At 38.6% G+C, this 27,835-nt stretch overlaps 3 protein-coding genes across 8 annotated transcripts in view; 2 read left to right on the top strand and 1 right to left on the bottom strand.

Moving 5' to 3' along the window:
- Positions 1–1,009: 1,009 nt before the first annotated feature.
- si:ch73-21k16.1 (phosphatidate phosphatase LPIN1) lies at positions 1,010–16,480 on the bottom strand. Of its 2 annotated transcripts, none has more exons than XM_024291694.2 (20): positions 15,902–16,480; positions 11,469–11,672; positions 11,294–11,389; positions 10,059–10,333; positions 9,863–9,964; positions 8,381–8,498; positions 7,962–8,298; positions 6,720–6,813; positions 6,451–6,635; positions 6,283–6,376; positions 6,105–6,174; positions 5,588–5,680; positions 5,460–5,515; positions 5,254–5,389; positions 5,000–5,148; positions 3,759–3,845; positions 3,519–3,671; positions 3,328–3,442; positions 2,156–2,259; positions 1,010–2,082 (listed from the first exon to the last, which is right to left on the bottom strand). In XM_024291694.2, the coding sequence occupies exons 1-20, from the start codon at positions 15,989–15,991 to the stop codon at positions 1,890–1,892; spliced, it is 2,751 nt and encodes a 916-aa protein (XP_024147462.1). In that variant the 5' UTR covers positions 15,992–16,480; the 3' UTR covers positions 1,010–1,889. The 2 variants fall into 2 exon arrangements, with proteins under 2 accessions (XP_024147462.1, XP_024147463.1); XM_024291695.2 differs by lacking the exon at positions 15,902–16,480 and adding an exon at positions 13,101–13,253.
- A 1,423-nt stretch (positions 16,481–17,903) lies between these two features.
- Positions 17,904–25,907, top strand: gpatch2 (G patch domain containing 2). 5 transcript variants are annotated; one of them, XM_036210582.1, is made up of 10 exons: positions 17,904–18,079; positions 19,953–20,193; positions 20,291–20,841; positions 21,152–21,216; positions 21,358–21,555; positions 21,835–21,955; positions 22,146–22,185; positions 22,342–22,406; positions 22,510–22,598; positions 22,968–23,497. In XM_036210582.1, the coding sequence occupies exons 1-10, from the start codon at positions 18,030–18,032 to the stop codon at positions 22,988–22,990; spliced, it is 1,443 nt and encodes a 480-aa protein (XP_036066475.1). In that variant the 5' UTR covers positions 17,904–18,029; the 3' UTR covers positions 22,991–23,497. The 5 variants fall into 5 exon arrangements, with proteins under 5 accessions (XP_036066475.1, XP_024147360.1, XP_024147361.1 ...); XM_024291592.2 differs by lacking the exon at positions 22,968–23,497 and adding an exon at positions 24,508–25,907 and having other exon boundaries at positions 17,905–18,079; XM_024291593.2 differs by lacking the exon at positions 22,968–23,497 and adding an exon at positions 24,508–25,907 and having other exon boundaries at positions 17,905–18,079; positions 20,291–20,838.
- Positions 25,908–26,059: 152 nt separating this feature from the next.
- Positions 26,060–27,835, top strand: part of LOC112158453 (estrogen-related receptor gamma) — a 28,824-nt gene continuing 27,048 nt past the window's right edge. The window contains exon 1 of the mRNA XM_024291837.2: positions 26,060–26,777. The gene's annotated coding sequence lies outside the window, so the exon portion shown is untranslated. The remainder of the gene's footprint in view (positions 26,778–27,835) is intronic.

Below are 27,835 nucleotides of genomic sequence, written 5' to 3' on the forward strand. Positions count from 1 at the left end.
ACACAACGCATATTAAAACATTTGTGCTGCAATTGCAAACTTATTTTTGAAAGCAAAACAAAACAAAAATGCAAATGTAAAAGTATTTTTGAAAGCAAAAAACAGATTAAAAACACAAAAAAATTAAAGCAAAAAAACTTTTTTTTATTATTACATGTTTTCAGTTGCAAATCTGATATTTGTATTTCACACTTTGTATTGTGAAGGCTTCAAAAAGTTGGACGTTTTTGGCTTAACATAAACATATTAACATATTAAGAGTCGTGACACCTAATTGTGTTTGGACTAAATCCTTGGAGTGGATCTTCAGCTCTATTTTTGGACAATATTTAGATTGTTTTGACAATTTTTTTGGCTTGTTTGATGATTTATTGACATTCGTTTTATATGTACATGTTTGATCTTTTGCTATAAAACATAAAAACAGTTTGATCTCAATTTTTGCATAAAAAAAAACAAACAAACTTTGAGTCTTTAGTACAGTTATTGTGGAATTATTGCTTAAAATACGGTAATCAAAAGCATGTCTGTAAAAAAAGGAAGAAGCTGGGGTTGCACTAAAAAGAAGGATATTGATTGTTGCCATAAAGGAATTACCACAAAATTGTTATGATCAACCTTTTCTTTGACATTTAAAGGCACATTAAGATTTAAAGGTCAATAAATGGTGCTAAATCATTTGATGCTTCTCCTAAAACAGAATAACAGTGTTTGTCTACTACTGAAATGATTATGAGTGTGTATTAGAAATATTCTTATCAGAACACTTTGTTTTGTACTCAGTCAGCATGTTTTTAGGATTTTACAATCAATATTGCATATTCTCAGTGTAGAAATCCTGCATTTTCAGGAATTTTCAAATCAGAAAAGTACAGGGCAAGAAGTTAGATCATTTTTTCTAGCATGTGTGCAAAAATGATGCTTTTGTGAACTGAAAACAAAAAAATGTCCAAAAAAATGAAGAAAAGTAAAGTAAGACTGACCACAGAGAAATGAAACCACACAGAGCTCAATAGCAGTCATTTTACTGAACTGGAAGCTTCAACTTCACCACTGGAGTCAAAGAGAAAAGAAAAAAAAGGCAAAAAAAAAAAAAAACAAACAAACTTCCATCTGTTTTGATTCTTTCATAGAAAGAATACAGCTTTCGTTAAATCCTTTTTTTTCCACTTTTCTGCAGCCTAAAGGTCATAAAACAGATATCTGTTGACAAGTGACACATTTTAGACATGCTTACATGCTCAGTGTGACCTCATACTGGCAGTGAAGTTACATAAAATGAACATCCATCCTTTTTTTTAGCACGCTATTTCCCTTTTGGGGTCACGGGGTCGCCAGAGTCTGACCCAGGAAAGCTAAAGCCGGAGTGTAATAAGAGCCAAACAAATCTAAGATAAACTATATTTGTAACACTTGTGTTTTATAAATATAAAATCTATTTAACAGTTTGTTGCACTATTTTCAGAGGATTTTTTTCTATTATTCTGCACCGTTACATTCATTTCAAACAGCTGGAAATAACTTCCACCTGCCTGTTTTTTTAATGAAAAAGTTCAATATTGCTCATATTTAATATTACCATTATAATATCACACACAAAAAAAACACTGGAATCTGTTATCCTAATCTGAATTCAACAAATTGCATCATCCTGAAACAGTTGACATAAGAAAATATTAGCATACTGGTGTTTTTGAAAATAATAACTAGCTACATAAATAGATATTGCAAACTCTCCCTCTAAAAGTCTTCGCTAAGCTGCCTTAATCTACAGTCACGCCATCTTGAAGAAATGTGCATTTATATGCATCTTGTGCCTTAAGACTATTCACAGCAGATACTAGGCTGCTGTGTACAAAGTGCTCAGTTTTCTACATGAAAAACACACATCACTGTCCGTTCATCTCCAGCTGCTGAGGCGGATTCTGCTGAGGGGTTGTTGTTCCCTGATGGTCCACCGGAGGGAGCTGCTCCCTCCAGAATGTAAAATGGCTGAAGGTGTCCGAGCAGGGAAAGTCTGAGGAGGTGGACTGCATCTCGGGAGGAAAGACGTGGTCAACCACTTCTCCCAGACGGGCATACCTGAGTAGAAGAGAAATAAATCACATTTACTAAGAATCACAAAAAAATTGACTAAACTATTAAAGGAACTCACGATGAAATGTTGGTCTTGGCGTGCTCCTGCACTAGCTCTCCTTTAGGGTTCACTGTAAAAATCCTGTTTAGCGGCACACCTACTTCTTTATAGGAAAACACATCCTGCAAAGCAAATGATACATTTCTATTAGGGCTGGGAATCAATAAAAAAAGAACTAATTAATCACAAATCTGGAATGAAATTAATCCCCATTAATCAACATTATTTTTTTGTGACAGTATTAAAATAATTATAATATGAAATGACATATAAATTTGTACATTTAGATCATTTATTTTCAATCCTTTGGAACCCATGGTCTAAAACTATCTTAATTTAGTCATTTTTCAATGTTGTATTCACACACTAAACATAAAATTATGCAAAAACTGAAAATTCTCAGGAAAAATGTGATCTCTCTCCTAAGAGCACTGCTGTTTATTTTACATTTTTCCTGAAATAGTTTTTCAATTTTTCCAGCTTTTATTTTCTCATACATTTTCTTTATTAAGCGGAATAAAAATAATAAAACAACTTGTTTGGGACAAGTTTGATCCAGCTGGATTTCAGGTCGGCTGCTCACAGGTGGGGGTGTGTCTGTCTTCTTTTAACTTTCGGAGGTGGGACTTTCACGGAGAATGGCGGAGTTTCTGTAATTTTTAGGAAAATTTTGTGGAAAATTTATGCCGGTTCCCATCCAAAAATAAAATAATAGTTGGTTTCCTCTTTGGATTTCTCAAAGCAGACAGCTAAGTTTCGCTCCGCCTCCCCCCACAGCAGGTGAGGTGATCTGCTGATCTCCACTGCAGACTTCAATGAGAAGTTTATTCTCTATTAAAATTCTATCTTTCAATAAAAGAGAACATTCGTTTTGCCTAGAAACTACAATTAAATCCCATATTATCCCTTAATTTGAATGAAATCTCAATCACAGAATGTAGAAAAGTTTATTTTAGACAGTTTTATTAAGTTGATCCCACATCTGTACGGCAGGACGTCTGAGCGTGATTAATAAATATTAATTGTGCAATTAATAAATATTAACTAATCAATTATGTTTTATTAATCGCGCGAGCTAATGCGTCAACACCCTAATTTCTACAGTATATGTTGCATACTCGATTTGATGCCAGTGTTTGTAATTCAAAGAATCAGAGCTGTGTGATGGATTTGAAGATGTGCGTTTGTACCGTTGGTCTGTTGCCGAACGCAGCGTAGAAAGGCTGTCTGTTTGGGTAGAAGAGGTTCTTGATGTCGGTCAGACACTCCACCTTAAACTTCTCAGGCTTTTTCTCGATCACCTCCCTGTCGAATAAAACCGGGAAATACGGTCACACGGTTTTATGAGTATCTTTCAGAAAGAAATGTTTGCTTAAAATACCGATGCAGAGCTGAAAAAAGGCTGCTGGGACTCAGGAGGACAGGACCCATAGGAAGCATGGTGCCCCTCTCGTTGACCCAGTTTAGGTAACCTCTGGTCATGTCCGCCATGCCTATGGCTCGAGCTGAACAGTACAGAAACTTGTAGCCATTTCTGATAACAGACAGGAGGAAAAATTTGAATTTTAACCACCCAAACTTAAAATACAAATATTTGATGAGCTAAAAACGATATGCTTACTGGCTAACTTTGTGGTAGAGGTGTGCAATTCCCTGGTGTGTCCAGTCTTTCCCCAGAGTGGGCAGGATGTGACCCAGCGTGTCTGACCTGGTGACAGCATCAGAAAGACTTCACAATAGAATTTAAATGATTTTAAAGGCCCACTTCCATCACTTTTTGAGCTATTTTTAGAGTATTTTAATTATGATTATTCCTTTTTTATAGGAGAAATCAAAAAACCTTTGTCGTTTTCTAGGATATAGGGCGGCAGAAAGTTATGGGCAGGACTAAGCAAGCCCACCCCTTTTTTCCATAGCCTAACATTCCTGGCACAATTTTGGAGCAATATTATTAAACAATTTTAATTTATCAAAAATTTGGCAATGACCGACAGACAGAAGTTTTAACGCCTCATTTATTGAAAATAACAGACAAAAAAGTTGATTTAGGGTTTGGTTACTCTTTACGATGGAAAAAAAAGAAATAATGAGACAAATGAAATGACTAGAATAGCGATCTCCTACACAGAAATATGAATTTAGGCTAATGAGTTGCTGCTGTTGACCCTTCTCTTCCTAGTACAGGGGTCTGCAACCTTTAACGCTAAAAGAGCCGTTTGGTTCAGGTTTTTATGGACCGAAACTCAGTGAGAGCTGCAAAATTTCACCTCAAAGTTAGAAAAAATACACTTTATTTTAAATTGTTTTGTGGCCATTAAGCCATTCATTTATAAAATATTCCTTTGAAATGTTTTCTAAAACTGATTTTTTCTATATATAACAATTTTTTTTCACTTTTGACAATAGCACATTTAAGTTCATTTCAAAATAAAACACATCCTGTGTTTAATCAGATCCTCCAGCTGCAGCAGATTTACTTTAATTAAAAATGCAAGGAACCTGAGATTTTCTTTTATTGATTTTTGTGTTCCTTCATCCTTTTTCTTCTTTTACTAGTGAATAAAAACAGTGTAGAATCCAAATTATTTTAAAATCTATACATGTAAATCCAATAAGAAAATATCACTTTTTTATAAACAACTCTGACTGTAGATTAAAGCTTTAACCATCATTTTGATCAGTAAAGCTTATCTGACATGGTAAAAATCTAAACATGAATGAATTAATTAATTAAGCTTGAAGTTTTCTTTAAAGCCAGAGAGCCACAATGGAGGAATAAAAGAGCTGCATGTGGCTCCAGAGTCCTAGTAAAACGTTTAATCAACCTTTAATACAAATGGGCTTCTTAAAGAACTCACACACCTGGTGATGGTTCCATCTATGTCAGAGATGATTATTTTGTCGTCCCAGTTCCAGAGGTAAATGGTTCCTTGGCAGCGGCAGGTTCCCTGGTACTGAGTGGTCACACTGAAAACAACATCGTTTGGGCCGTCCTGCAGCTGCAATGAGAGCTGTAACAAGGAGAAAGTTGTGAAATGACCTCTGAGAAAACTGTAGTAAAAAAAAAAAAACAGCCCACGAAGACGTAGAGAATGTTAGTGCGTTGGACGCCTCACCAGCTGCTCCGATGTGAGCCGGAGCGTTTTTTTGTAAGACACGCCTCCTAAAGAGAGCGTTGGTTCCGACTGAACGATGGGAGTGCTCTGCTTGGCAGCATGGAGGTCCTCATCGCTGGAGGACGTCTCTTCTTGCCTGTTACATAGGAATAAAGTTTAACCGCACACATAACAAAAACTGCTTAAAATAAAGACATTTTGATTACCTGATTTTCAGTTTCCCTTCTTGATCTGGAGAGGCCCCATTGCCGTCCTTTGAATCCTAAAAGACAAACATCATTGCAGTGTATTGACTGATTTCATGTGAAGGATGACGCCTCAGAATGGGACCTACTGTTTGGGTGGTGCTGTTTCTGCCCCTCCACGAGAACCACCACCTCCCTCCTTTTTTGGGCATCTTCTCCTTCATGATTTTCTCCACTGCAGCCTAAACAGGGAGCACGCACAAGCCCAACATACACAACAAAATATAAAATAAAAACGCAAAAGAAAACAAACAACTAGAGAACAAATCAATAAGGAGTAATGTGGTGTCTTCAGCTGAGATGGAGAAATCAGTGAGAGAAAGAATCGGTGGGGGAAGTGTAAACGCATGGAAGGAAGTGAAAGAGACATACAGAGCTGTATCCTAGGACACCAGTCAGACAACAAAAGAGGAACTCCAAGGACGAGTGAACATAAGTGAGGCAAGAAGACTGGAGTAACAGAAACGATGGAGGAAGAGAAGGAGAGAACATAGAACGGTGATGTGTGACTTCCTGCAAGAAGTTCCAGATTTGATCTGAAGGGGGCGTGATAGTCACGAAATACGATCCTGAGTCATTTCTGTTGGAGCTGCACTCTTCTTTTACCTTTGGCAGGGGTTTCTGGAAGGCCTGCAGAGCCAGCACAAGTGGAGCCGCAGTGCTCCAGTTATAGTACCTATGAGAGAAATATATTTCTGTCACTTACAGGAAAAAAAAGTACACGTTTTGTCTTAATTTAAGTTAGATAAAAGCGGTTAAAAAAGGTGAAATGAAAAAGCCTCACTTTGTTCCAATCCTCACAACCAGATTGGGGTCGTCGATGATGCTCGGGTTTTCCAAGAACTGCTGATAGGAGATGATCTTCTCGTCAAACTGCTCTGGAAAATGGAAAACGCCAACATTATTGTTGTCCGTTGAGGGGGCATCTCTGAGGTGGCAAAACGTGGAGCACCTTTGGTGATCTCCTTGCTGTTGGTGAGCCCCCCACAGAGAGAGATGCTGACGGACGTCAGGTCAGATGTGGGGTCACAGTAGCTGTCCACTCCGCTGTCACCTCCCGAGCTCAGCGACTGTGGTGACAGGCTGCTGCTGCGAAGCCCCGGATCAGAGATGCTCCTCATGGTGACGCCGCTGTCACTGCAGAGCCATTACAAGGAGGCGTTAGAGAGAAAAAAATTCCCTAAAGGCACCACGCCTCCCTCCATGTGCTTGTTTACGCACCTCTTGGGAAAATATAGGGCGGCTACTTCCGGTTCCAGCTCCGTGATGTCATCCAGGTATATTCCATCAGAGCCAAGATGGCGGCTCCTCTTGTCTGAAAAACAAACAAAGAGTGTCATGAAAATATTGTTTTTGGTGTTTATAATTACATTAAATTTAATTTTTAGTTAGATATATGGCATTACTTGCAATAATGCAAGTGTGAATGCTGTAAGAGCTGATAGCTGAAAATTGATAAATAAAAATGTACAAGCTGATGGCTTGTCAAGATATTAGCTAATTGCTAAATTAACCAAAAAATGGAAAAATGTTTAATTTTGGAATAACAGCTAGCATAACGCTGAAATATTAGCTAAACTCCAAATTATCTAAAATAACTTTAAAAAGTCAAAATTTGACTGAACAGCTGGCATTATGCTAAAATATTACCTGAACTCCACATTTCCCCAAATAATGTAAAAAAAAAGTCTAATTTTGCCAAAACAGCTAGCATAATGCTGAAATATTAGCTAAACTCACAATTTTCCTAGAGAACTTTAAAAAGTGAAAATTTGACTAAACAGCTAGCACAATGCCAAAAAAATATTAGCTAAACTCCAAATTTCCCTAAAGGACGTAAAAAATTCTAATTTTCCAAAACAGCTAGCATACGGTAATGTTAAAATAAAGTCTAATTTTATCAAAACAGCTAGCATAATGCTGAAATATTAGCTAAACTCTAAATTTCCCTAATGAACGTAAAAAATTCTAATTTTCCGAAACAGCTAGCATAATGTTAAAATAGCCTAAAAAAACTGTAAAAAATTCAAAATCGGCCAAAAACAGCTAGCGTGTTGCTAAATTAAAAGTTAAACTCCAAACTACCCTAAAAACCCAGTAGTTGCTGAACATTTTAAAGTTTGAATGGTATCTCTAGCAGAAAACTTTCGGAAGTTCACAAGTTTAAAGATGCACAAAGTTTTTTAAGAATTTGAGTGATTTCTCATTCATATCCTCTGGGGGATATTTTGCAGTTTGAAAAAGAGCTTTGGGAGTGAGACTTTAACCACTTTATCACTTAAATATCTCATCAGTCAAGTGTGCTTTTTCAAAACTGAGTAGCTTTGTAACTTTTTTAGAATTTTTGGTTACCAAAAGTCTAAAATATGTTGAAATAATTATAAATAACTAAAAACATGTCATTGTTTGTGAACCACAACTTAGCAAAGGAAAAAGTATTAAAAATGAGTGTGTGCACTCTACCTTTTCTCTTGCATGGAGAGTCTGTCTTGCCAAGTATATGAGACGCTGTCTCTTCTGCGTCGGCTGTCACCGAACCTCTAGGCGCAGTCACCTGCGTGTCTGAAGATACCGCCTGAGCCTCCATCCTCACTGATCCCGACTCAGTTCCCGCAGAAACTACAACTTCCTCCTCTTGGATTGCCCTCTTTTCCTGTTGAAGGGCTGGTATTGCACAGCAGCCCCCACACTGCCCTGATGACACCTCTGGAGGAATCACGCGGAAGTGGGTGTTCTCTGATACGGGGATGGAAACGGGACAAACTGCAGGAGGATCGGACTTCAGCGGGAGGAAGGAAGGCTAAAAAAAATAAGAGGGGAAGAACATTTTAATATTTAAAACATTCTTTTTTGCTTCGGTAAATCCTAAATCTCTTTCTTACCGTGGCAGCTTGAGGAAGCTCTCCCCATGCCCAGTGCATGGCTGGATTCTGACTGTCTGCTGAGTTGGTGATTAATTCAGAGTCACTCTTGGGAGACGTGGGGCGAGAGCTAGTGGGGCTGAAAGAGATTACAGTTAAACATTTGCCCTGGTCATTCAAATGTTACAACATAAAGCCCCAACCTTCCACCCGTGGATATCAAATGCCTCTAGTGGTAGCAAAGAGGACAAATTTCCCTTTGACCTCCATGTTACAAATAAAGGATATTATACCAAAAATAAACACATTTGCAGTTATCCCTCTGGTAAAACTTTCCATTTCTTCACCTGTGCTTAAATCGTACTTACCGGTAATTCTCGACTGCATTCATAACTATTTAAATTATTTTGCATTATTAAATCATCTGATCCTCTGTTTTTTTCCCCTTGGATTTGCATTTCCAGTCCCATTTTTTTTTCTACTCTTTGGATTGAGAGACTCCTCCCACCTGATGAGTCTGCATTACATGTTGCCAAACATAGCCCTACTCCTCCATCTGCCATGTATCCATTGACTGTATAAGTATGAACTGGACTGAGTAACTCCTCCCCTCTCGTGTTCCAAATAGGAAGTACCTGCGGGTTGCAAGAAAGTTAAACTGTCTATTTCTCTATTGAGAAATAGACAGTTATTTTTTTAAAGATTTTTTAAGGATATTTTGGAGATTAGCTAATATTTCAGCTAGATGCTAGCTGTTTTGGCTAATTTAGGCTTTTAAAATGTTTTTTAGTTTGTTTTGGAGTTTAGCTAATATTTCAGCTACATGCTAACTGTTTTGGCAAATGTAGGCTTTTTTGGTTTTAATTCTGTTTTGGAGTTAGGCTAATATTTACACACTGTTTTGGCTAATTTAGACTTTTTTCAACTTTTTAGGCTATTTTAAAGTGTAGCTATTTTTTTTAGCTGTTTTGGCTAACCTAAGTTTTTTGGGCTAATTTGGGATTTTGCTAATATTTTAGTTGGCTATCAGCTTTTTTTTCAGCTTTTAGCTTCACTGATTTCAGCTATCAGCTTTAGCATTTTCAGCTATTAGCTTCACTGTTTTCAGCTATCATCTTTAGCATTTTCAGCTTTAGCATTTTTAGCTAACAATTTTAGCACTGTCAGCTATCTGCATTAGCATCTTAAATGGCCAAATTCAGCTTACAGAATTCACACTAGCATTATCGCAGGTATTGCTATAAATCTAGTTCATAATTATGTCTAAAAAGTTACAGTTTTAAAGTTTTTAAAATTTAGTTTTGTTGTGTTCAATAAATGTTTATCCCGTTTGGCCTGCGATCTAAGGTATGTTTTTAATTTTGGCCCCTTGTGTGATTGAGTTCGACATCCTTACTCTAGAGCTTTTCTACATAAATTAAAAATAAATCCCTTTATTTACAAATCCATAATAGAAATGATCCATCTAGTGTGTGTATGTCTATAGACTACATCTGTTAGCACCTGTTGAAGGGGCTCCACTCCCCATCTGATCGAGTGTAGACACCACTCTGTTTGAAAGAACCAGCAGTTGTCTCCTCTCTCAGGACATCTCTGGATGAAGATCTGCAAACACACAACATTTCTTTAAAATGCGTCTTTCGGGGTTTTACTTTTTTATATTTTTCCTGCTACATCTTATTATTTTTTTTTTTTTTACCTGTTGTTCTCCTTTTCCGTGCCCTCATCCGAGCTGATATCAATGGCAAACATGTCTTCATCTGCATAATAGTCCCCACTGTCTTCCCTCCTCGTACTGTCTGCCCGACACTTCCTCCTCCTCTTCCTCCTCTTCTTCATGCTACCGTTCTCTCCATTGCTCCCCATGGAGCCCAAGGTTTGAATAGGTGGACCAGAGTTCTTCAGGGAGGAGTTTTTAAGAACGGGCCCGTCGGACAAGATGGGCGAGGTCGCCAAGTAGGAGGGAATAATTTCCTATCGTGGCGAAAAAAGTAGAAAAAATGAATAAGTTTGATCTTTACTGAATGATTTAAAAAATTACATCAAAAATGTGAGTTTGTAGTATGTTAATATGCATAGATCTAACGTATTTCTATGGAAGAGCAGCAGTTTCTACGAAATATTGATCCTCTTTGTTATTACAATATCATTAAAGCAGCAACAAATAACTAATTTTGATATAAAAATGCACTAATCATTTTTTCTGGAAGAGTCCCCTGATGATTTTTTTGTGGTCTGGCAGTAATAACTCAGCTTCAAGAAAATGGTTTTAGACACACAGTAGTGCTACCCTGGGAATCTGACACCACTTTGAGAAAAAAAATGAATCCCCCCGTTGCTTTGTCAGAGCCATCCCTACTGTCTACTTGTTGGACTCAGCTGTGCACAGTGGTGAAGTAAACACCATGTTTCATCACCATAAATCATGTGGTTCGGCTTTTTCACTTGAATTTTCAAAGTAGTAAAAAAAATGATGAAATTTCCAACAAGAAATTTATCAGTAGAATTCTGACTTTTTAAATTACGAAACATCTTTTTAATCTTTTGATGAGGAAAGACCAAATTCAGTAATTACATGTTCAAGAGCAAATCCTTTGTAACAAGGTTTGTCACGTTTAATGAAATGTCTCACTTCCTGTATGACACCAGGAAGCTGTCTGAAAAACAATTCGAAATATTCCAGGCTGGTTTGCTAAATCCACATTTGACTTGACCTAGTTCAAACAAGAACAACAGCATAGTGAATTTTTTTCAATGTGGGCCAGGCAGAAGTGTTTCGATTTCTATTCAACCATGGATTCCCTCAAGGAACTGATAATCTATGAAAGTACTTTCTTTTTTCAACAATAAATTCTTTTCCTAATAAAAAAAAAACCTGCCATGAACTGTTTAATATCAGCTATTTCTTCAATAGAACAAGTTCCTTTTTTTAACCTGATCGCCTTCTGTTTCCTGCACAAAAAAAGCTTCTCCATTGTCTCCGAGCTTCATGTGCAGATCCACAGGATCGCCATTGATTTCCATGTCCACCTAATGCAGCGAGAAGAGGGATGAGACGGCATGAGAGGAGAGCAAAGACAACCTCCAGGAGGTGAGTTTATCCCCTTACCACTTTCTCCTTGGAACGGAGAACACCCATTTTGCCGAAGCGAACGTGGAAGGGCGAGCACTGCAAAGAGCCATCGGGCTGTTTGACGACGATGACGTCGATGCAGCCTGACAGGGTGGCGGGATTCAGGCCTCGGTACAGCTCTTTGACCTGGACGAACACTTGGCCCGCCAGCTGGCCCACATAGTTCATGGTTTGGCGGGTCTGGTTGGGTACAGAGGTTTAGAGAAAACAGTGAGAAGTACTCAGATTTCCAACTTAAAAAACAAGAGCTCAAGACAAAGTGGGGTTTAGTTTCTCAATATGGAGCGGGATGTTTTTTCGCCTTCCTATCCTTCTCCGTTCTACTGGAAACTGGATCCAACCGTTTTCCAGTCAAGACACCAGAGCTCAAAGAACGGTCAAAGTTAGAGCGGTCCGCACCTCTCAAGTGACAGTCATATCACAGCCTTCCATGTCTTTTAATAGCTGAGCTAAACCTCAGCGTTATGCCAGAACGCCAGACGAGATGAAAGGTACAGTTACACAACAAGCACATTCAAAGTGAGGGGCGAAGAATATTCACCGTACAGCAAAGTTTTTCTACTTAAAGCCACACAGATAGAACTTTCTTATTACAATTTCTGTTTCAGTTTGACCTCTTATCGATAAAACATGCCACAGTTACAGAATTGTACGGAGGCCCTAAAGGGACATTGAAGTAAAGAAAAAAATCAAGTGCACACAAAAAAATTGTATGTTTTTTACTTTAATGTCCCTTTTGGGGCTCCATAGAAGTGACTAGTTTTTGTACAAACATAACTAAAGAATTACATTCTTAACTTGAAATGCTTAAAATGATTTCAGCACAACAGAGATCAAAAATGAACTAAAGTCAACAACATAACACCTCATTTCTGTCATAAAACATAGATTACTCAATACACTTCCAGAAGATACTACATCAACAAGCAGATTCTCACATGAAATATAAATTAGTTTTAAGTTAATTAATTATTGACAGAATTTTCCATTCAGGAATTGGGTTACTGCATTGCTTTAACAGAAGCTGATTTTCAGGCAGAAGACTAAATGTAGCTTTATCCCAAAATAAACCGTCACGTGCCCTGCAGTCTTCAAAAAGGGGAAGAATTTCTCAATGACAGTTTCAGCAGTTCTTAGTGTTGAAAATGAGAGCCGGTGGAGGAAATAACAACAACAACAACACAAATCTAGATTTATTTACATCAATTTACAGTCAAACTCATCAATTATGATGAGTTTACTGAACTAATTATTGCTGAAGACAGTGGTTATAGTTTATTCAGTCATCTCAAAATGTGCTCTGAAAATGATTTATCATCCTTACGTTTTGGCAAATAAATTAAAAAGAAATTATCCTCAAACTGGTCTGTTTTGCTGTCTGATAAACAATAAATATAAAGCCTTGGAAATGTAAGCAATTTTTGTCTTAACATTGCAATAAAAATGTAATTAAACAAAAAAGTTTGCAAGCAAGCTCCCAAAATGAACATTTATAGAATAAAAAAACAAAGCAGAATAGCTTAGTCATGTTTACCCATAATGCTTACAGAGAAGCTGCAACATCAAACAAGTTCAACCGCAAAGGTTGCACATTAAGGAGACACATACCTGCTGTGAGCTTTACTGTTCTGGCAGGCTTCACGAACACACGAGCGTTCAGTACAGGCTCGTGTTCTGCCCTCTTCCCTGTCTGCGAGGCAAAACGCATAGAACTCGAAGCGAAAATAAAGTCATTCCGTTCCCTGTTTTGTTCCGACTCTCGTGATAGTCTATGACGTCATGAGAAAAGTTGCTGGTTGGCCAATGAGCGTCTAGCAGGGGAGTTGTCGATTTCAGCGATAGCAATTAATGTTAACAAAAGCTGGAATATTATGTTTAATATTGTGTATGCTTATGAGGGTTCGTACATCATAAATTATGCAACTAATGGGAGTTAAATAATAATTAAAAAGAGAAAAAAAAAAACACAGTATTCGAACGTTTGGAGTTACCCGAGCAGAGCTACGTCAGCCTATGAAACCGGCCAGTGAGTGATGCAGTGAGGTGATGTTTCTGACCAATCGCGGCCCTTCCTCGCAGCACAGCTGATGTTAGCTGTTTCCAGACCTGAGGATGTGGCTGCGTTAGTGGTTTCAGTGTTTGCTCTCTAATGAGACAAAAATTTACTTTGTAATTGGCAGCACTCCTCATACTGCATATAACACCTCATATGCCTGCAGTCCCACAATCCCTACAACTAATTTGTGCAAAGAGAATGCATTTTTTTGCCACAAAATGCCAGTTTGAGTCCACAAAATACTAATATAAGGGAACAATTTGAAAGACTAACCTGTGCTCACAAAACACAAATTTGTGCCAATGCTAAAATGCTAATTTGTTCCCATAAAATACTGGTTTTTGCACACAAATGCTAATTTGTGCCCACAAAATCTTAGTTTTTGCACAAAAACTGCTAATTTGTACCAACAAAATCTTAGTTTTTGCACACAAATGCTAATTTGTTCCAACAAAATACTAGTGTTTGCACAAAATCTGCTAATTTGTGCCCACAAAATATGGATTTTTGCACTCAAAATGCTTATTGCTCACAAAAAACTTATTTGTGCCCAGAAAGTGCTAACCTATGCCCACTAAAAGCTAATAAATTGCTGATTTGTGCCCACAAAATACCAAATTGTGGCCACAAAATGCTAATTTGTGGCCACAAAACACCAGTTTGTGCCAACAAAATACTGGCTTTGGCACACAAAATGCTTATTTGTGCCCAGAAAATGCTAACCTTCTAAAAGTTAATAAATTGCCAATTTATGCACACAAAATACTAAATTGTGGCTACAAAATGCTAATTTGAGCCCACAAAATACTCTTTTTTCCACACAAAATGCTAATTTGTGCCCAGAAAATGCTAACCTGTCCCCCATAAAAATGAACAAATTGCCAATTTATGCCCACAAATTACTAGTTTTTGCCCACAAAATACTAATTTATGCTTCAGTTTTCTGAAACTGGCTAAGTGAGCAAGAACAGAAATTAATTGTAGCTAGCTTGTTTTTTCCAACCAGGAAAGCCTCTATGTCATATTTTCTTCCCATTGTGGAAATGCTGTCAATGCATTGATTAGATACACTATGATCAGTTTTTAAGTAATTAGCTTTGTGTATCAAATAGGTCACAAGACTGCTTAGTAGTTCGGTGTGATTAGTTTAAGGGCCAGTTTCCTATGTGGAAATTTAGTCTCATAAAGCTGTCAACTCACACTGCTTTGTGAGTCATGTGTGTTGATTTAAGAGCTTGTTACTCTTTTTACCAGCTTAAAAATGTAAGTCTAAGTGAGTGTGTTGACGATAATATAGGTAATCAGTATACTTTGGAGCAAACACAACATATTATATTTGAAAAAAAGCAATTATTATTTTTTTCGTACTGTTCAAGTACAAAACTACAACAAAAAAAGAATACAAATGTTGCTATCAAGAAGCTTTGTGTTTTATCTTTTAATATAAATATTGTCTCTTATTTGCATCTGAGCAATATTTTCTACCTGGTAAACTTTACGGAACCCATAAGAAGAACTACAATGACTCTGCAATGTTCCAGTGATTTCTGTCACTTCATCGCACACAAGCTAACCGCACATTAGTCTCCATCGCCGTGTCAATGTCTCCTCTAAAAATATATGAGCCGCTGCAGCTGACATGTTTCTAAGAACAAGGCTTGTCTGGAAGAACTCAATCCATGTGCTGATGATACAAAAGCAACATATGGCATTTTCATATTTCACTGGCCTGTGTTGGCCTCCAGATACATAAATTTGACTAAATGGATAAAAAAAAAACAACAGTGATGAACATCACTACAAAAACAAAGTTGCTTTAGCTGAAAATATTTTTTTCACAAATCGTTATAATTTTGCTTTTAATTTCCCAAAAAATCTACTCATATCCAGTTTTCTTTTTCTCTTTTTTACATGTATACAAACATGTCAAGGATGGTGGTCTTGGTTAGAAGACGCAGAGCATAATGATCAATGATCCACTTAATTAAACTCTTGGACGTCAGCGCTTGTGACTCAACCGGGTGCAAGTTGTTCCATTAAATAAATACTTTGAAAAATGTGTTTGGAATGAACAAACAAGCATTCCAGAATTAGAAAAACCATTTGTTTTACTTTTATGGTTCAAAAATAGATGTTTTTTTTTGTTTATCTCCTTGCCTGAACCTTATTTACTTAGTTGCAGTTTTATCTTGCTTTCTGATCTTAAATGATGTAAACACCCTTCAGCTTTTCCTTATCTCCTCTCAGAACCAGTTTTGGGACTTTAAAAAGCTAATTTCTTTCTTCTTTTTTTATTTTTGTATTTCTTTTGGTGGTCCTCTCACACATTGACACAATAAACAAATCAGTTTACCCAGCTCCAGGTGGTGTCATTGGAGTCCTGCTGACCAGCCTCATCAAACTCCTCTTCATCCCCGCTTGATGTCATGATTCCATGGTGCATTCAACCCAGCGATGGTTGTTCAAAATCCCCCACAAGTCTGAGCCGCTCAGACTTTGCTCTCTGAGTGCAGCAAGTGTCTGACCGTCAAGTGCAAGTGAACAACATCTTACTAATTTTACCTGGACCCCCTGTTAGAAACCTGAGTGGGCCTTGGGTAGCCGTCACACCACCAAGACCTCTGACCCCCTTGGCATTTGAGGACATGACACCAGCAGGGATTGTTTGACAGAATGTTGTTCTAAGCGGGACTCCCAAAGACTGCATACAAACAGTGTTGGCGCGTCACTCGTGCGTGCTCAGCAGTGGTTTTAATCTGTAACTCTCCCATTACTTAATAGAGACTGTGACGTGTTGGTGCTGTGAGGGCGCCGGTGACCCCAGAGGTCACATTACTGACATTCAGACAAGGCTAGCTGTTGAGTGAGGCGTGTTAACATCTAATTAGTAAGTCTTCAAAAAGTAACTTTAATTTACATGGCATACGTGATCCTATTTTCTTAAAAACTAATGATCTACAGTGAGAGGATTGGCTTTAACAACACTGCCCCCATGTGTTAGAAAAGGTAAAAGCACGTTAATAGGGACATACTTTGAAAAAACACATAAAAGTAACTTTTACAGAGACTGTACTATAAAATGTTGACTTTGAAGAAGCTTTTTGCAAATCGACCTTGATTCTTGTTTTGTGTCACTGTTTATTACACTTGCTTTGTTGTTTATCGTTAATGGGTAATTTGAACTCTTTATGTTGACATATTGAAACATTCACTACAACTAACAGGTTATATTTATAGACACCCGGAGAACAGATGCACATGATTCTGCATCTAGATTTTTTTTTTCACTTTGAAACTTCTCCTGCTTGATTTATTGAGTGTAATCAATTTATGAAACAAAAATTTTTCAGTTACTTTAACTGCAACTGAAAAAGAAACAAACATCAATTCTGTTTCAGAAATGTACGGCATTGAAAAAAAAATGTTTCATCAAATGAACATTTTGTGCAGTCAATTTAGCATTTTCTGCAGGCAAGTTAGTACCTTGTGCTACAGATTAGGTTAGTACCTTGTGTACACAAATTAGTACTTTATATCCACAAGTTAGTACCTTTTGCTGACAAGAATACCATGTGGGCACAAGTTATTACTTTGCACACACAAGTTAGTACCTTGTGCTGACAAGTTAAGTTAGTATCTTGTACGAGTTAGTACTTTGCATGCACATGTTAGTACCTTGTGAGTACAAGTTGCTACCTTCTGCGCACAAGTTGGTACCTTGAGCGCACAAGTTAGAACCTGAGTACAAGTTAATACCTTGTGAGTACATATTGCTACTTCTGTGCACAAGTTGGTACCTTGAGCACACAAGTTAGAACCTTGTGAGTACAAGTTAGAAACTTTTTGCAAAGAAACTAGTATCTTAGGCACACAAATTAGTATCTTTTGCAAACAAGTTAGTACTTCGTATGCACATGTAAGTAGAACCTTGTGCACACCAGTTAGCACCTAGTGAGAACATGTGCAGACAAGTTAGTACCTCGTGCACTTAAGTTAAGTTTGCAATTTGTGCACACAAATTAGTAATGTGCACACAAATTAATATCTCGTACACACGCGTATGAGTATATTGTGCGGACAAAATACAAATAAAATGCTAATCACAAAATGCTAATATGAGTGATTTTTGGAACGTTATAGGGCTCCGCAGAAATAAACATAACACATTGTTATGGTTAAATTGTCCCAACATTAGTGGGAAACATCAGAATTTGGGGAAACTAATTCCTTTAACACCACATACATGTTAAATTTTCTTCTCAAGACTATTTTATTTTTGTTATTAATATTATTATGCTAAAGGTTCAAGCACTCGCGAATAGGTTCTGATATTTCCTGCAGCGCCTGAACACAACCCAGGTCTTCTCGTATATTATATTGATCCGGCTAACTGACAGTTAGCTTTTGTGTCAAGATGATGCCCTCGACGTCCCTCTGTTTATTCGTTTCTGGTTGAACATACTCGGCATTTGGCGGCTTTAATGTTCCGTGCAGCGAACTTAAAACCCATCGAGAACGCGGGAACTGGCTGGTAGGTGGTCTTTGGGTCGACTCTAATGTAACATACGGCTCACGTCCACTGAACTCCCGTGAAACAGCCGGCTATAGGAGGGGGGAAGCTAGCAATGCTCACGGGCTATTAGCTAACCTCTTTTCAATGTCTGACGGTTGTGTTTTGGGGGATTTCTTATTTGTCTGTGCCATTACTGCGAACTTAAATAGCACAGGCCCCCAAAAAAGTGTGTGACGGAGTGGTTTTAAAGATGCAGTGATTGTGCGTTTCGCTGTGTAAGTGGAGTGAACCAGGAAGATATGTTAGCATAACAAGCTACATGCTTAATTAGCTGACTAAATGGAAGAAACGCTGAGAAGAGGGCGGAAAATACAACTCAGGGTTTGAGATTAAATCACTCTCATATTTGATACCGTGAGTACTAAAGAATGTGCTGATTTTGTTGTAATTTTCTTTAACTCCTCTTCGACACTAAGATACAGAAATGTAAGAGAAGAGTTACAATCGTCACATTTAGGTGTTTATAAGCGTCTTCTGCTGGTTGGGGATTCCTTACTTTAATAGCAATCAAAACAATCTACTCTTAAATTATTATAATTTAGTTTTATCGTGGACATAAATATCTGATCCACAAGGTGTGCACAAACAAAAAGGATTTTGTGTGTCCATGTTAAGCCAGGTTGTGGAATTGATCAACACATAAAGAGAAGTTTAAGTAGAAATGTGATAATTGAAATGTACACATATAAAACTTAAATAAATAGTGATTTATCTGTAAATATTTATGAATATACATTTGAATCATGTATCAGAATACGACTTAAATGGCTGTTTATACATGGTAAATGAGTTTTGGATGTTTCTATGTTTATATTTATTTGTATGTGTAGTTATATATGTTTATCTGAAACTAAATATGTACTTATTAGTGAGAGAACATGACTATACCAGACTATAGGAACTCTGGGTGTGGTAATAAATTTGGTCGGTGTCACGATTAATTGACTAATCGACAACTAATCGACTATTAAAATAGTTGACGACTAATTTAATAGTCAATAAGTCATAACTTTATATTATATGGCGTAGCAGTGTAGTAAAGTTGAAAGTTATCGTGGCATTGTGCTAGCTTTTTGGACTATTTTGGCATTTATTAAGTTTTTTTTTACACAATTTTTGAGTTTAGCTAATATTTCAGCTACATTCTAGCTATTTTGGCTAATATAGTATTTTTTTAGGCTATTTTGGAGTTTAGCCAATATTTCACTATCATGCTATTGTGTTCTGGGTAATTTAGGCTTTCTTCTGTTTTTTTAGGGTCTTTTGAATTTTAGCTGTTTTTTAAGATAGAGCTAGCTGTTTTGGCTAACCTATTTTTTTAAGGCTAATTTGGCATTTAATTAATATTTTAACTATTTATCACCTTCACTATTTTCAGCTCTCAGCTTCAGCGTTTTTAGCTATCAATTTCAGCATCTTCATTCAGTTTACAGCATTCACACTAGCATTATTGCAGGTAATGCGAAAAAACTAACCGAAAAAAAAAATCAGTGATTAGTAGACTGTTATTACTGATCAGAATCTAGTAGGAGCTGCAAAGTCTTATTTTATGCTTTTGCAAAATTTGATGCAGCTACAATATGTGTTTAATTCAATAATATGAAACATATTTCTTTTTTTGGCATGAATAAAAATAGAAAGAGAAACCATCATTTTGTCAAAATGTGAAATTATTTACTTTTGACAGAAGCGTGTATGACTTCCTTTCAAAGTAAAAGACTTCCAGTGACAAACTTGATTGTCCCGATGCAGCTGATGTACAATACACAAGTAATTAAAAAAAGAAAAAACGTAAATGCTGTGTTTATTTATGCTGTTCTCTTCCTTTTAGGCACTTTCGCCGGACAATGGACGAGCTGGTCCATGACCTGGTGTCAGCGCTGGAGGAGAGCTCAGAACAAGCGCGCGGCGGTCTAGGTGATGGTGGAGATCACGGCCTGTCGGTGGGCTGCCTGCTGAAGAGACAGGCTCGGAAGCGAAGGGGCCGGAAGCGGCGGTCTGACAACCCGCATCCGCCGTGGGAGACGGGTCACCTCAGTGAGGGTTCAGAGTCCAGTGTGGAGGAACATAAGGTGAGGACGAGAAGATCAACAGTTTAATCTAACCCGATCAGGCTTTATCTGTTAGTGAGTTAGTTGAATGTTGTTGATCCGACGGTATTTGTTTCAGGACTACCGTGCCAGCACTGGTGGTGTATCTGGTGCCAACAGCCACGCCCGTGACAACAGCGACTCCGATGAGCAGCTCGGACCCAAAAGACGTCCGCCCCACGTGACCGATCTGGGTCGAAGCAAGCGTCCGCTCTGGCCTGACGACCTCGCCGTTTTGGGCTCAGCAGAGGGAACGCGCAGCCTCAGGCGACGGCGCAAGGTCAAACGAATGGCCGTTGACCCACCCGCCGAACCGGAGCCCCCTTCCTCCATTGTGCTGGGCCCTCCGCCGGTCCCTAAAGCATACGTTGGTGGCAGGTCGCAACGGCTAGGTGGGGGTCAGGGGAGGGGCTCCATGGAGCTGTGCGGAGGTGTCCTGATGGGGTCAGCAGGTGGGAAGAACCATATTAAAAAAAGGAAACTGGTGACACACAGACTGGGTCTGGACGCAGCGGATGAAGGGGTGGTGGTTGAGAGTGAAGACCCAATTTCATCTCCGACTGAAGGATCTAAGGACAAGATGGAGCTTGAGGAGCAAAAAGGCTCCGATGAGGACATGAGTGACAGGTGGTTAGTGTTTTGACTTTATCTTTATGATTCCTTTTTAGTTTCGAGTGTTCCCTCTTCACTGTTAGGACACAGGTGAGACATACAAGTAAGGAGAACACAGTATTGCATAATGTTTTCCAGTAAATCTACTCTATTTCTATCAAATATTTTAACGTGGATTCACATTTTAAGGTAATTTTTGGGCAGCTTTCATCATTAGACTATGTTCTTTACCAACTTTATTGGCTGTATTTTAATTGCTCATTAGTTTTATTTATTCAAAGTGTCATCTTGCTTTATTTTTAGTATTTTTTTCTTGTTTTTTTTGTAGTGAAACCAGCAGTGTCAGCAACAGCAGTGATGGTGGCCTTTATACTAATGATGAGGGAAGGCAAGGTGAGTCCTTTTAATGTGTTTATAGTAGAAATATGAGAAAGTGTTGCATTATTGAAGCCTGTTTAGCCCTTAGGAGGTTTATAAGTACATTTCTGTAACAATTCTTGCGTTCTCTTAATCGATTTCTGCATTTCATTGTAGGGGATGATGAACAGAGTGACTGGTTCTACGAAGGGGAGCCAGGCTCTGGTTCTGGTCCTGGCGGCGCGTGTGGGATAGCCGGAGTGGTCCCCTGGTGGGAAAGGGAGACGGCGTCAGAGGAGCTGGATCTCGCTGACCCCGTCTTTAACAGCATTCTGACCGGATCGTTTCCACTCCTGACCCCCAGTTCTCAGAGAGGTTGGCCTTCAAACAGTTATATCTTTCCAATAAAAAAAAGAATGGTTGGTTATTAAAAGAATGGTAGAAAAATGTTCACTTGCAGTTTCGTGATTGACCAGCAGGGGGCAACAGTGTTTAAAGTTGCAGGAAAAATGTCAAAGCATCCATTCTACAGTTAAACATTTACACCCTTTCAGCTTCTATTGAATACATTTGATTTTTTTTTTTTTACTCCATTTCATATTTTTTTTATCTCCAGCTGTTCAGACTCACACAAATGAAAAAACTTGTTTTTAGGATTTCAGGCGAGGTTGAGCCGTCTCCATGGAAACCAGCAGGGGCCTGAGGCAGGGCTGCAGGGAAGCTCCAGCCACGGGTTCAATGAAAGACTTGGCAGACAAACGCAAGACTCTCACGAGTGAGTTCCCCTCTCATGTCTCAAAATACACCTTACTTACTACTTTATAATTACTAAACACGGTCTGAGTATTTTATGAATAGTTGTGTTAAATAGTGCAGTGACTTGCTTACAAAAAAAGAACATCTATATATTTCTGCAGATATGTTTGGCTTAAACCTATAAATACATGTATTTTTCCCCATGACAGGCCTTGGTTTAGCTCAGCCTCCAGGAGAGACCACGGCCAGGTGAGCCCTTTTCTTTGTCATTTATTTTTTCTTCCAGCGTTAATGCAGAACTCAAACATTGATCTCCTGCGTGCTCGCCCTTTTATCACAAGGCTTGCTTGTTAAGTGCTTCAGGCATCAAGTTGTTGTCCTCCCTTTCCCTCTCTGCCACTTCAGTTGCACTGGGACGCGCGGACAGACAGAGGCCATCGGAGGAGCTGTTCGGTAAAAACGGCGAGCAGGTGAAAACGGTCGATGAGGAATATCCGCGCTGCGTTTTCCCCAAAAACAGCTAAATTTGTTGTTTATTTTTTATCTTCTGGTGTCGCCCGCCTGGACTCGCAGGCAGACCAGTGGGCACCTGGGCTCCCTCTGCACGGGAGACGTGAAACGGAGGCGGAAGGCGGCCCCCCTCGGTTCCACTGCCCCCTCAGGTATTGGATCCGCACCTTGCAAAATCTAACCGCCATCTGGCCACTTCTTTCAAACTGACCCTTTTATTGTATTTTTGGCTCACACACACTCTATGGCTCCCACTGCCTCCTTTCCTCCCCCACCTTCTGTCTCCTAAACACAAAGGGCGGTGACAAAAACATCACTTAAATTGTTCCTAAAGGGTTAAATCAAAACACTCTCCTTTACCCAGTGGTCACTCGAAACATGGCCGCCATACTCTGCCGTGGATGGCAGGAAATCTCAGTCTTGAGCTGTCACAGCTCATGCAGTGAGCAGCTTTTCCCCGCACTAGTTACAAAAAAAGAGGGGATTAAAAACGCTAATTGGTTGGGCTCTGTGACCAACAGGAACTTCCAGGAACAGAGGATGAAATGACCATTGTTCCAGACAGACGCCAGTACGCTCTCTTTCTGCGGACGTCTGTTAATGGACTGCAAATGTGGCTTTCACGGTCGCATTTGGACTCGGACAGAATGTCAAATACGGAAAACGACGTTAAGTCTTTTCATTTAAACAAAATCCTCCAGTTATTATCCACTTTTATCTTTTTTTTTTTATTATTTAAAAATGACCATTCAGTGTAGATGAATGGCATCTACCCAGACTTTTTTATTTTATTTTTGGGAGCCAAAACAATCAAATTAACCCTTTTCCCACAAGGTGACATACTTTCTTTGAGTTCCAGGAAATGTTTGTGACCTATTTCAGTTTCAGAGATTAAACACAACAGCTTGACTTTTTTTCTAAAGTAAATTTGTAGCTTTTTATCTGATTTTAAGGAATAAAGTTAAAACGCCCAACTGTTTTACAGCCTTATCTTCCGTGTGTTTGACCTTTTTTACGACTCGTTTTAGAGTCTAAATCACGTGTCACAGTCATAATTCTATCCGGCCCCCCAGATCATTTTATTTTATAGTTATTAATGGCCTGATGTAATCTTGTGCTTATTTCTAACTTGTATAATTTTGACAAAATGTCTTTTATGAAGAGTAAAATATTGAAAATTATTTAAGGCTTAAATTGATTTATTCTGGAAAAATATTCCTGACTTTTTTTTTTCATAATGTAAAATATTTCTGGACTGTTTTGGCATTTACAATGATTTTTTTAAGGCTATTTTGGAGTTTAGCTAATATTTTAGTACATGCTAGCTGTTTTGGCTAACTTAAGCAACCTAAGTTGTGTTTTTGATTTCTGATCAAGAGTCGACCGTCCCTACCACTGCACCACGGCCGCCCCATGACTAGTATTTCACTTAAAGTGAAATACTAGTCATGGTCTGTAACCCGGATTTAACTCTATTACTGCATTTGAGCTCTTATAATAAATAATAAGTCATTACTAGAATGATGCAAAATTATCAATGAAAAAAAGTAACCAATAGTAAAAATGAAATAGAAAAGTTAAATGAAAGAAAAAACACTCACCCGCCGATCAGAACGCTTCTTCTTCTGTGTTACGGTCGGTAGCAAATACTGATACACACACCTACAGTGCCCTCTAGTGGTAGTTGGTGGGAAAATAATAAACGTAAACCTATTAATTTTTTTAAATCGCATATAAGTCGCACCTGAAAAATGCAGTACTATCCGTTAGGCATCAATTATGATTAATTACATTTTAAACTGGTCTGAAAGGGGAATGTTTTGTCAGAATACTTGCCATGTATTTTTATATTCTTTATAGTAGTTTTTTTTTAAAAATGTCACGTTAAAACATCTATTGTTACATTTTTCTGCATTATGACCCCCTCCTTTGTTTATTACTTTCAAAATAAAAGAAAAAATAATTTTAACAGAAAAAGAGTTTTGGTGCTTCCTCTTTGTTGCTCTGTTTAGCTTATAAAAATCCAAATTGGACTGCTTAAAGGCCACGCCTCTTTTCCAGGTGTCGTCGGAGAGAACGCTCCTCCCATCCCAGACACAAACATGGGGAGCCGCATGTTGCAGAGCATGGGATGGAACCCCGGAATGGGCCTGGGCCCGGAGGGAGGCGGCATCACGGAGCCCGTCCGAGCCACTCAGAGACCCAAAAGGGCGGGTTTAGGTTTCAACTGAACCCCCGGGTCCTAATGCCATTCCACCGCTTGGCTTGAACAGAAAAGGACAATAAATCAAGTTCTCACGAGGAGGATTTGAAGGTTTCCAAGCTCCATAAGAAGAAAGGCTTGGTGTTCCAAGAGCTTCTGATATCAAAGACAAACTTTCCCATATTGGGGAAATTAAAACTAAAAGCCTGCGATAGACGCAGAGCTTGCTGGTGAAGGAGGCGAGTATTGGACACTGGGCTTGAAAAACGACTTTTATTTACCTTTTGCTAGATCTCCATGTTGGAGAAAAAGAATGAAATTGTCGCCTCAAAACACTTACCTCACTTGTGAGTGTAACCGGTCAGAAAACTGGCACACTGAAGTGGGAGCAGTGCCATAGAGTGGGCCTGTGATGATAGAAACAGTTTGCTAGAATCAATTTAGTTCACGAGAAATGGTTTATTGCACAACAGTTTTGGAATCAAAGATTTGTGATTTAAAGTTTAAGAGGTGCACTAATGTGAGTGGGGTTCTCTACTTGTTAATTATACTTCACTCTTGAATTAATGGACTGGTTTACCAGTTCAAAGAAAAAGAAAAACAAAGCTTATCTACTGTGTTTGCTTCATTTGGCGTTGAGCATGTGCAGCTGCTGCAAGCTTCTGCTGAGGTTCACAAAAACAACTTTGACTTTTTTGCTCTGATTTTTTTTTTTACCCAGCATAAGTTATACTAACCATGTCAGTGCAGATGACTCTATTTTACGCCATTTTAAAAGTATTTTAATGGAAGTTTGGGGGGAAAAAAGCCAATTTTTAAACACAGTTTTCATTATAAGAGCTCTGTTTACTTATTGATAACATTGATAGCATCATCTGAATATTTCTGAATGGCAACAGGATTTTAACCCCCTTGAATGTTATTTCTTTGGAAAAAATGTTGAACCAAAGATCACTTTAGAAAGCAGCAAGGACTATTTTACTGTAATCTTACTATATTTCCCGTTCTAAGAGGCTATTTACATACTAATTGGTTGTATTTTCCATTTGGTAGAGCATCCATTCATCACTTAAAATTATATTTTGTACTTTTTTGTTTTTTTTCCGGTGTAATAAGAAAGTTTGAGAGCTAAATGAAGGTTAATGTTTTAGTTTTTTTGTTTTCCTTTTCTCCTGAGTCCATGCACAATTTTCCACTTTGAACCAAAAACGTTTTTGTAAACCTCTTTTGAAATAAAACCGGAAATGACCCACTGACAGACGATGTGTGTCCAGTTGCTTCTTCTCAAATATTAACAGAAATTTGTATTTATTTTTTGTTTTGTTTGTGTGTTAATCTTTTTCAAATTTTTAATTTTAATAGTTTTTTTACTCTTGATTCTCAATTTCATTAAATATTCAAGCCTCCTCCATCAAAACGCAATCCCACATCATAATAGTACCTCTGCCGTGTTTAACACTAGCTTTGATTTCTACATTTCTTGCTCTTCCGTCTAGTTTTTAAACTACAACAGAGGTGTGACAGTGTCCTCTTTCAGATATTTGACACCGATCTCACACTAGAAGTCCCCCGATGCCTGAGAATCCGTGCTCTCAGCTGTTTTGACAAACCGTGCTTTTACAATAACTGCTCATAAAAAAGTATTTCCAGCTCTCACAATACAGACATCACACTCATATGCTGACTCAACGTTGCTGAAATATGATGCGCGGATCTTCTCCCTCCTTCTCCCACATCTTTTTTTTTTCTTCAAGGCTGCAATAGAAAACCCTCCCCTGTATCTATGGGAATACAGGAGCGCTTTGTGTCCTCAGCTCGCCGCCTCTCCTTCAAACCCAAGACAGACTCGTTCTCTTAGATGCACTTTCTGTCTGACACGCTCTCTCAGGACTCCCCTGTGAGCAGGACGGGCAGGTAAACTCAGCACTGGATCAGAGTGAGATGCTGAGAGGAGAGAAAGAGGGAGAGGGCAGTGTGTGTGTGTGTGTGTTGTGAGTTTGTGTGCGCTGCTGCATCGCTGAGCTACAGAGACCGGAGGGGAGCAGATCTGGAGCGTTTGTCCTTGAGACTGACTGACTGAATGCAGCTGTAGAGCGGAGGATCGGCCAGTCAGTGGATGAAACTGACAGTGAGTACTGAGCGAAAGCGATGGGACTAAAGTAGACTTTTCTTTTCAAATGCAGCCAATGGACATATTTGTGTTTTTGTGCTCGTCTGCTTGGAAACAGTCCAGTTTGAGGGGAAGAGTGTGTGTATGTGTGTCTGCAGGTGAGGGGCGACTTTGATGCCAGGTGAACTGGTCTTTTTCTGGCTTTTCGTTTACTTTACAAGCAGTCTGTTCTTTTCACTTCATGTCTTAATGTGTGTGCAGTATAGATAAAAATGTCAGTAAGCATCACTTAACATTTGTCCAGATCCCCCGCCTCGACCTCAGTTGACAAATCAATAGGTTTGCATTTATAATTGGAAGCTTTCATTTATGGCAGCCCTCCAAAGTGGGTCATTATCAGGTTTAATCTTGCAGAAAATTACATTTTGACTGGTGTAGCCTGCCATGGGAAGCAGTGGACTGTACTGAGCAGGCTAACTGGGTGAAGGGATGGCCAGAAGGTGGGGTCACCGTTAAAAAAAATAATAAATCACCAACCCCCCAGGAGGGAAGGAGAGTATTGAAGGTGGCTGTTAAATCTTGCAAAGGGTTTGTGTGAGTGGCAGCATGAAGAATGATGGATACGTTAGCAACACATTTGTGAAGAATTTTGGTTTATGTGAAGTGTGGCTCACCTGTGGAGCTGCTAAAGATAATCTACTAGTCCAAGTCACATGCACAAGTAAACCTTGAGGCTTAAAACATATAGCCATAGTGGATATTTTTATTTAAAACAATGTGAAAACATAGTTTCGTTCCTCTTTTTTGTGTGTTTGCCAGAGGGAAAAATTGCCTCCTGCAGAGATAAAACTGATATGATGAGCTCAACTTCTTGTTGTTTTTATTTTTATTTTTCATGACTCCTGGCATCAGTGTTGGGTGTGTGTACTGCTGATTCCAGTATGTGTTCAGTGTAGGCCCAGCATCAGTGACTCCTCACCTGGGACGAGTCTGGGAACCAGGTGCCCGGTTTTAAGAAGGGAGGGGTGGGGGTCAACGACTGAGAACGTCCCGCCGTGAGCTTTGCATGAAAGAAT

The sequence above is a fragment of the Oryzias melastigma genome, linkage group LG24 (assembly GCF_002922805.2).
Source record: "Oryzias melastigma strain HK-1 linkage group LG24, ASM292280v2, whole genome shotgun sequence".
Lineage (NCBI taxonomy): Eukaryota > Metazoa > Chordata > Actinopteri > Beloniformes > Adrianichthyidae > Oryzias > Oryzias melastigma.

What these genes read in the sequence shown, in the direction of transcription:
- si:ch73-21k16.1 (XM_024291694.2), bottom strand. Translation starts at nt 15,991, where the DNA reads ATGCACCATGGAATCATGACATCAAGCGGGGATGAAGAGGAGTTTGAT. An exon ending in GTTGTGAGGATTGGAACAAA is followed by an intron (nt 6,175 to 6,282) that starts GTGAGGCTTTTT and finishes TTTCTCTCATAG; the next exon opens with GTACTATAACTGGAGCACTG. An exon ending in CTCTACCACAAAGTTAGCCA is followed by an intron (nt 3,672 to 3,758) that starts GTAAGCATATCG and finishes GTCTGTTATCAG; the next exon opens with AAATGGCTACAAGTTTCTGT.
- gpatch2 (XM_024291592.2), top strand. Translation starts at nt 18,030, where the DNA reads ATGTTCCGTGCAGCGAACTTAAAACCCATCGAGAACGCGGGAACTGGC. An exon ending in CCAGTGTGGAGGAACATAAG is followed by an intron (nt 20,194 to 20,290) that starts GTGAGGACGAGA and finishes TATTTGTTTCAG; the next exon opens with GACTACCGTGCCAGCACTGG. An exon ending in CAAACGCAAGACTCTCACGA is followed by an intron (nt 21,956 to 22,145) that starts GTGAGTTCCCCT and finishes TCCCCATGACAG; the next exon opens with GCCTTGGTTTAGCTCAGCCT.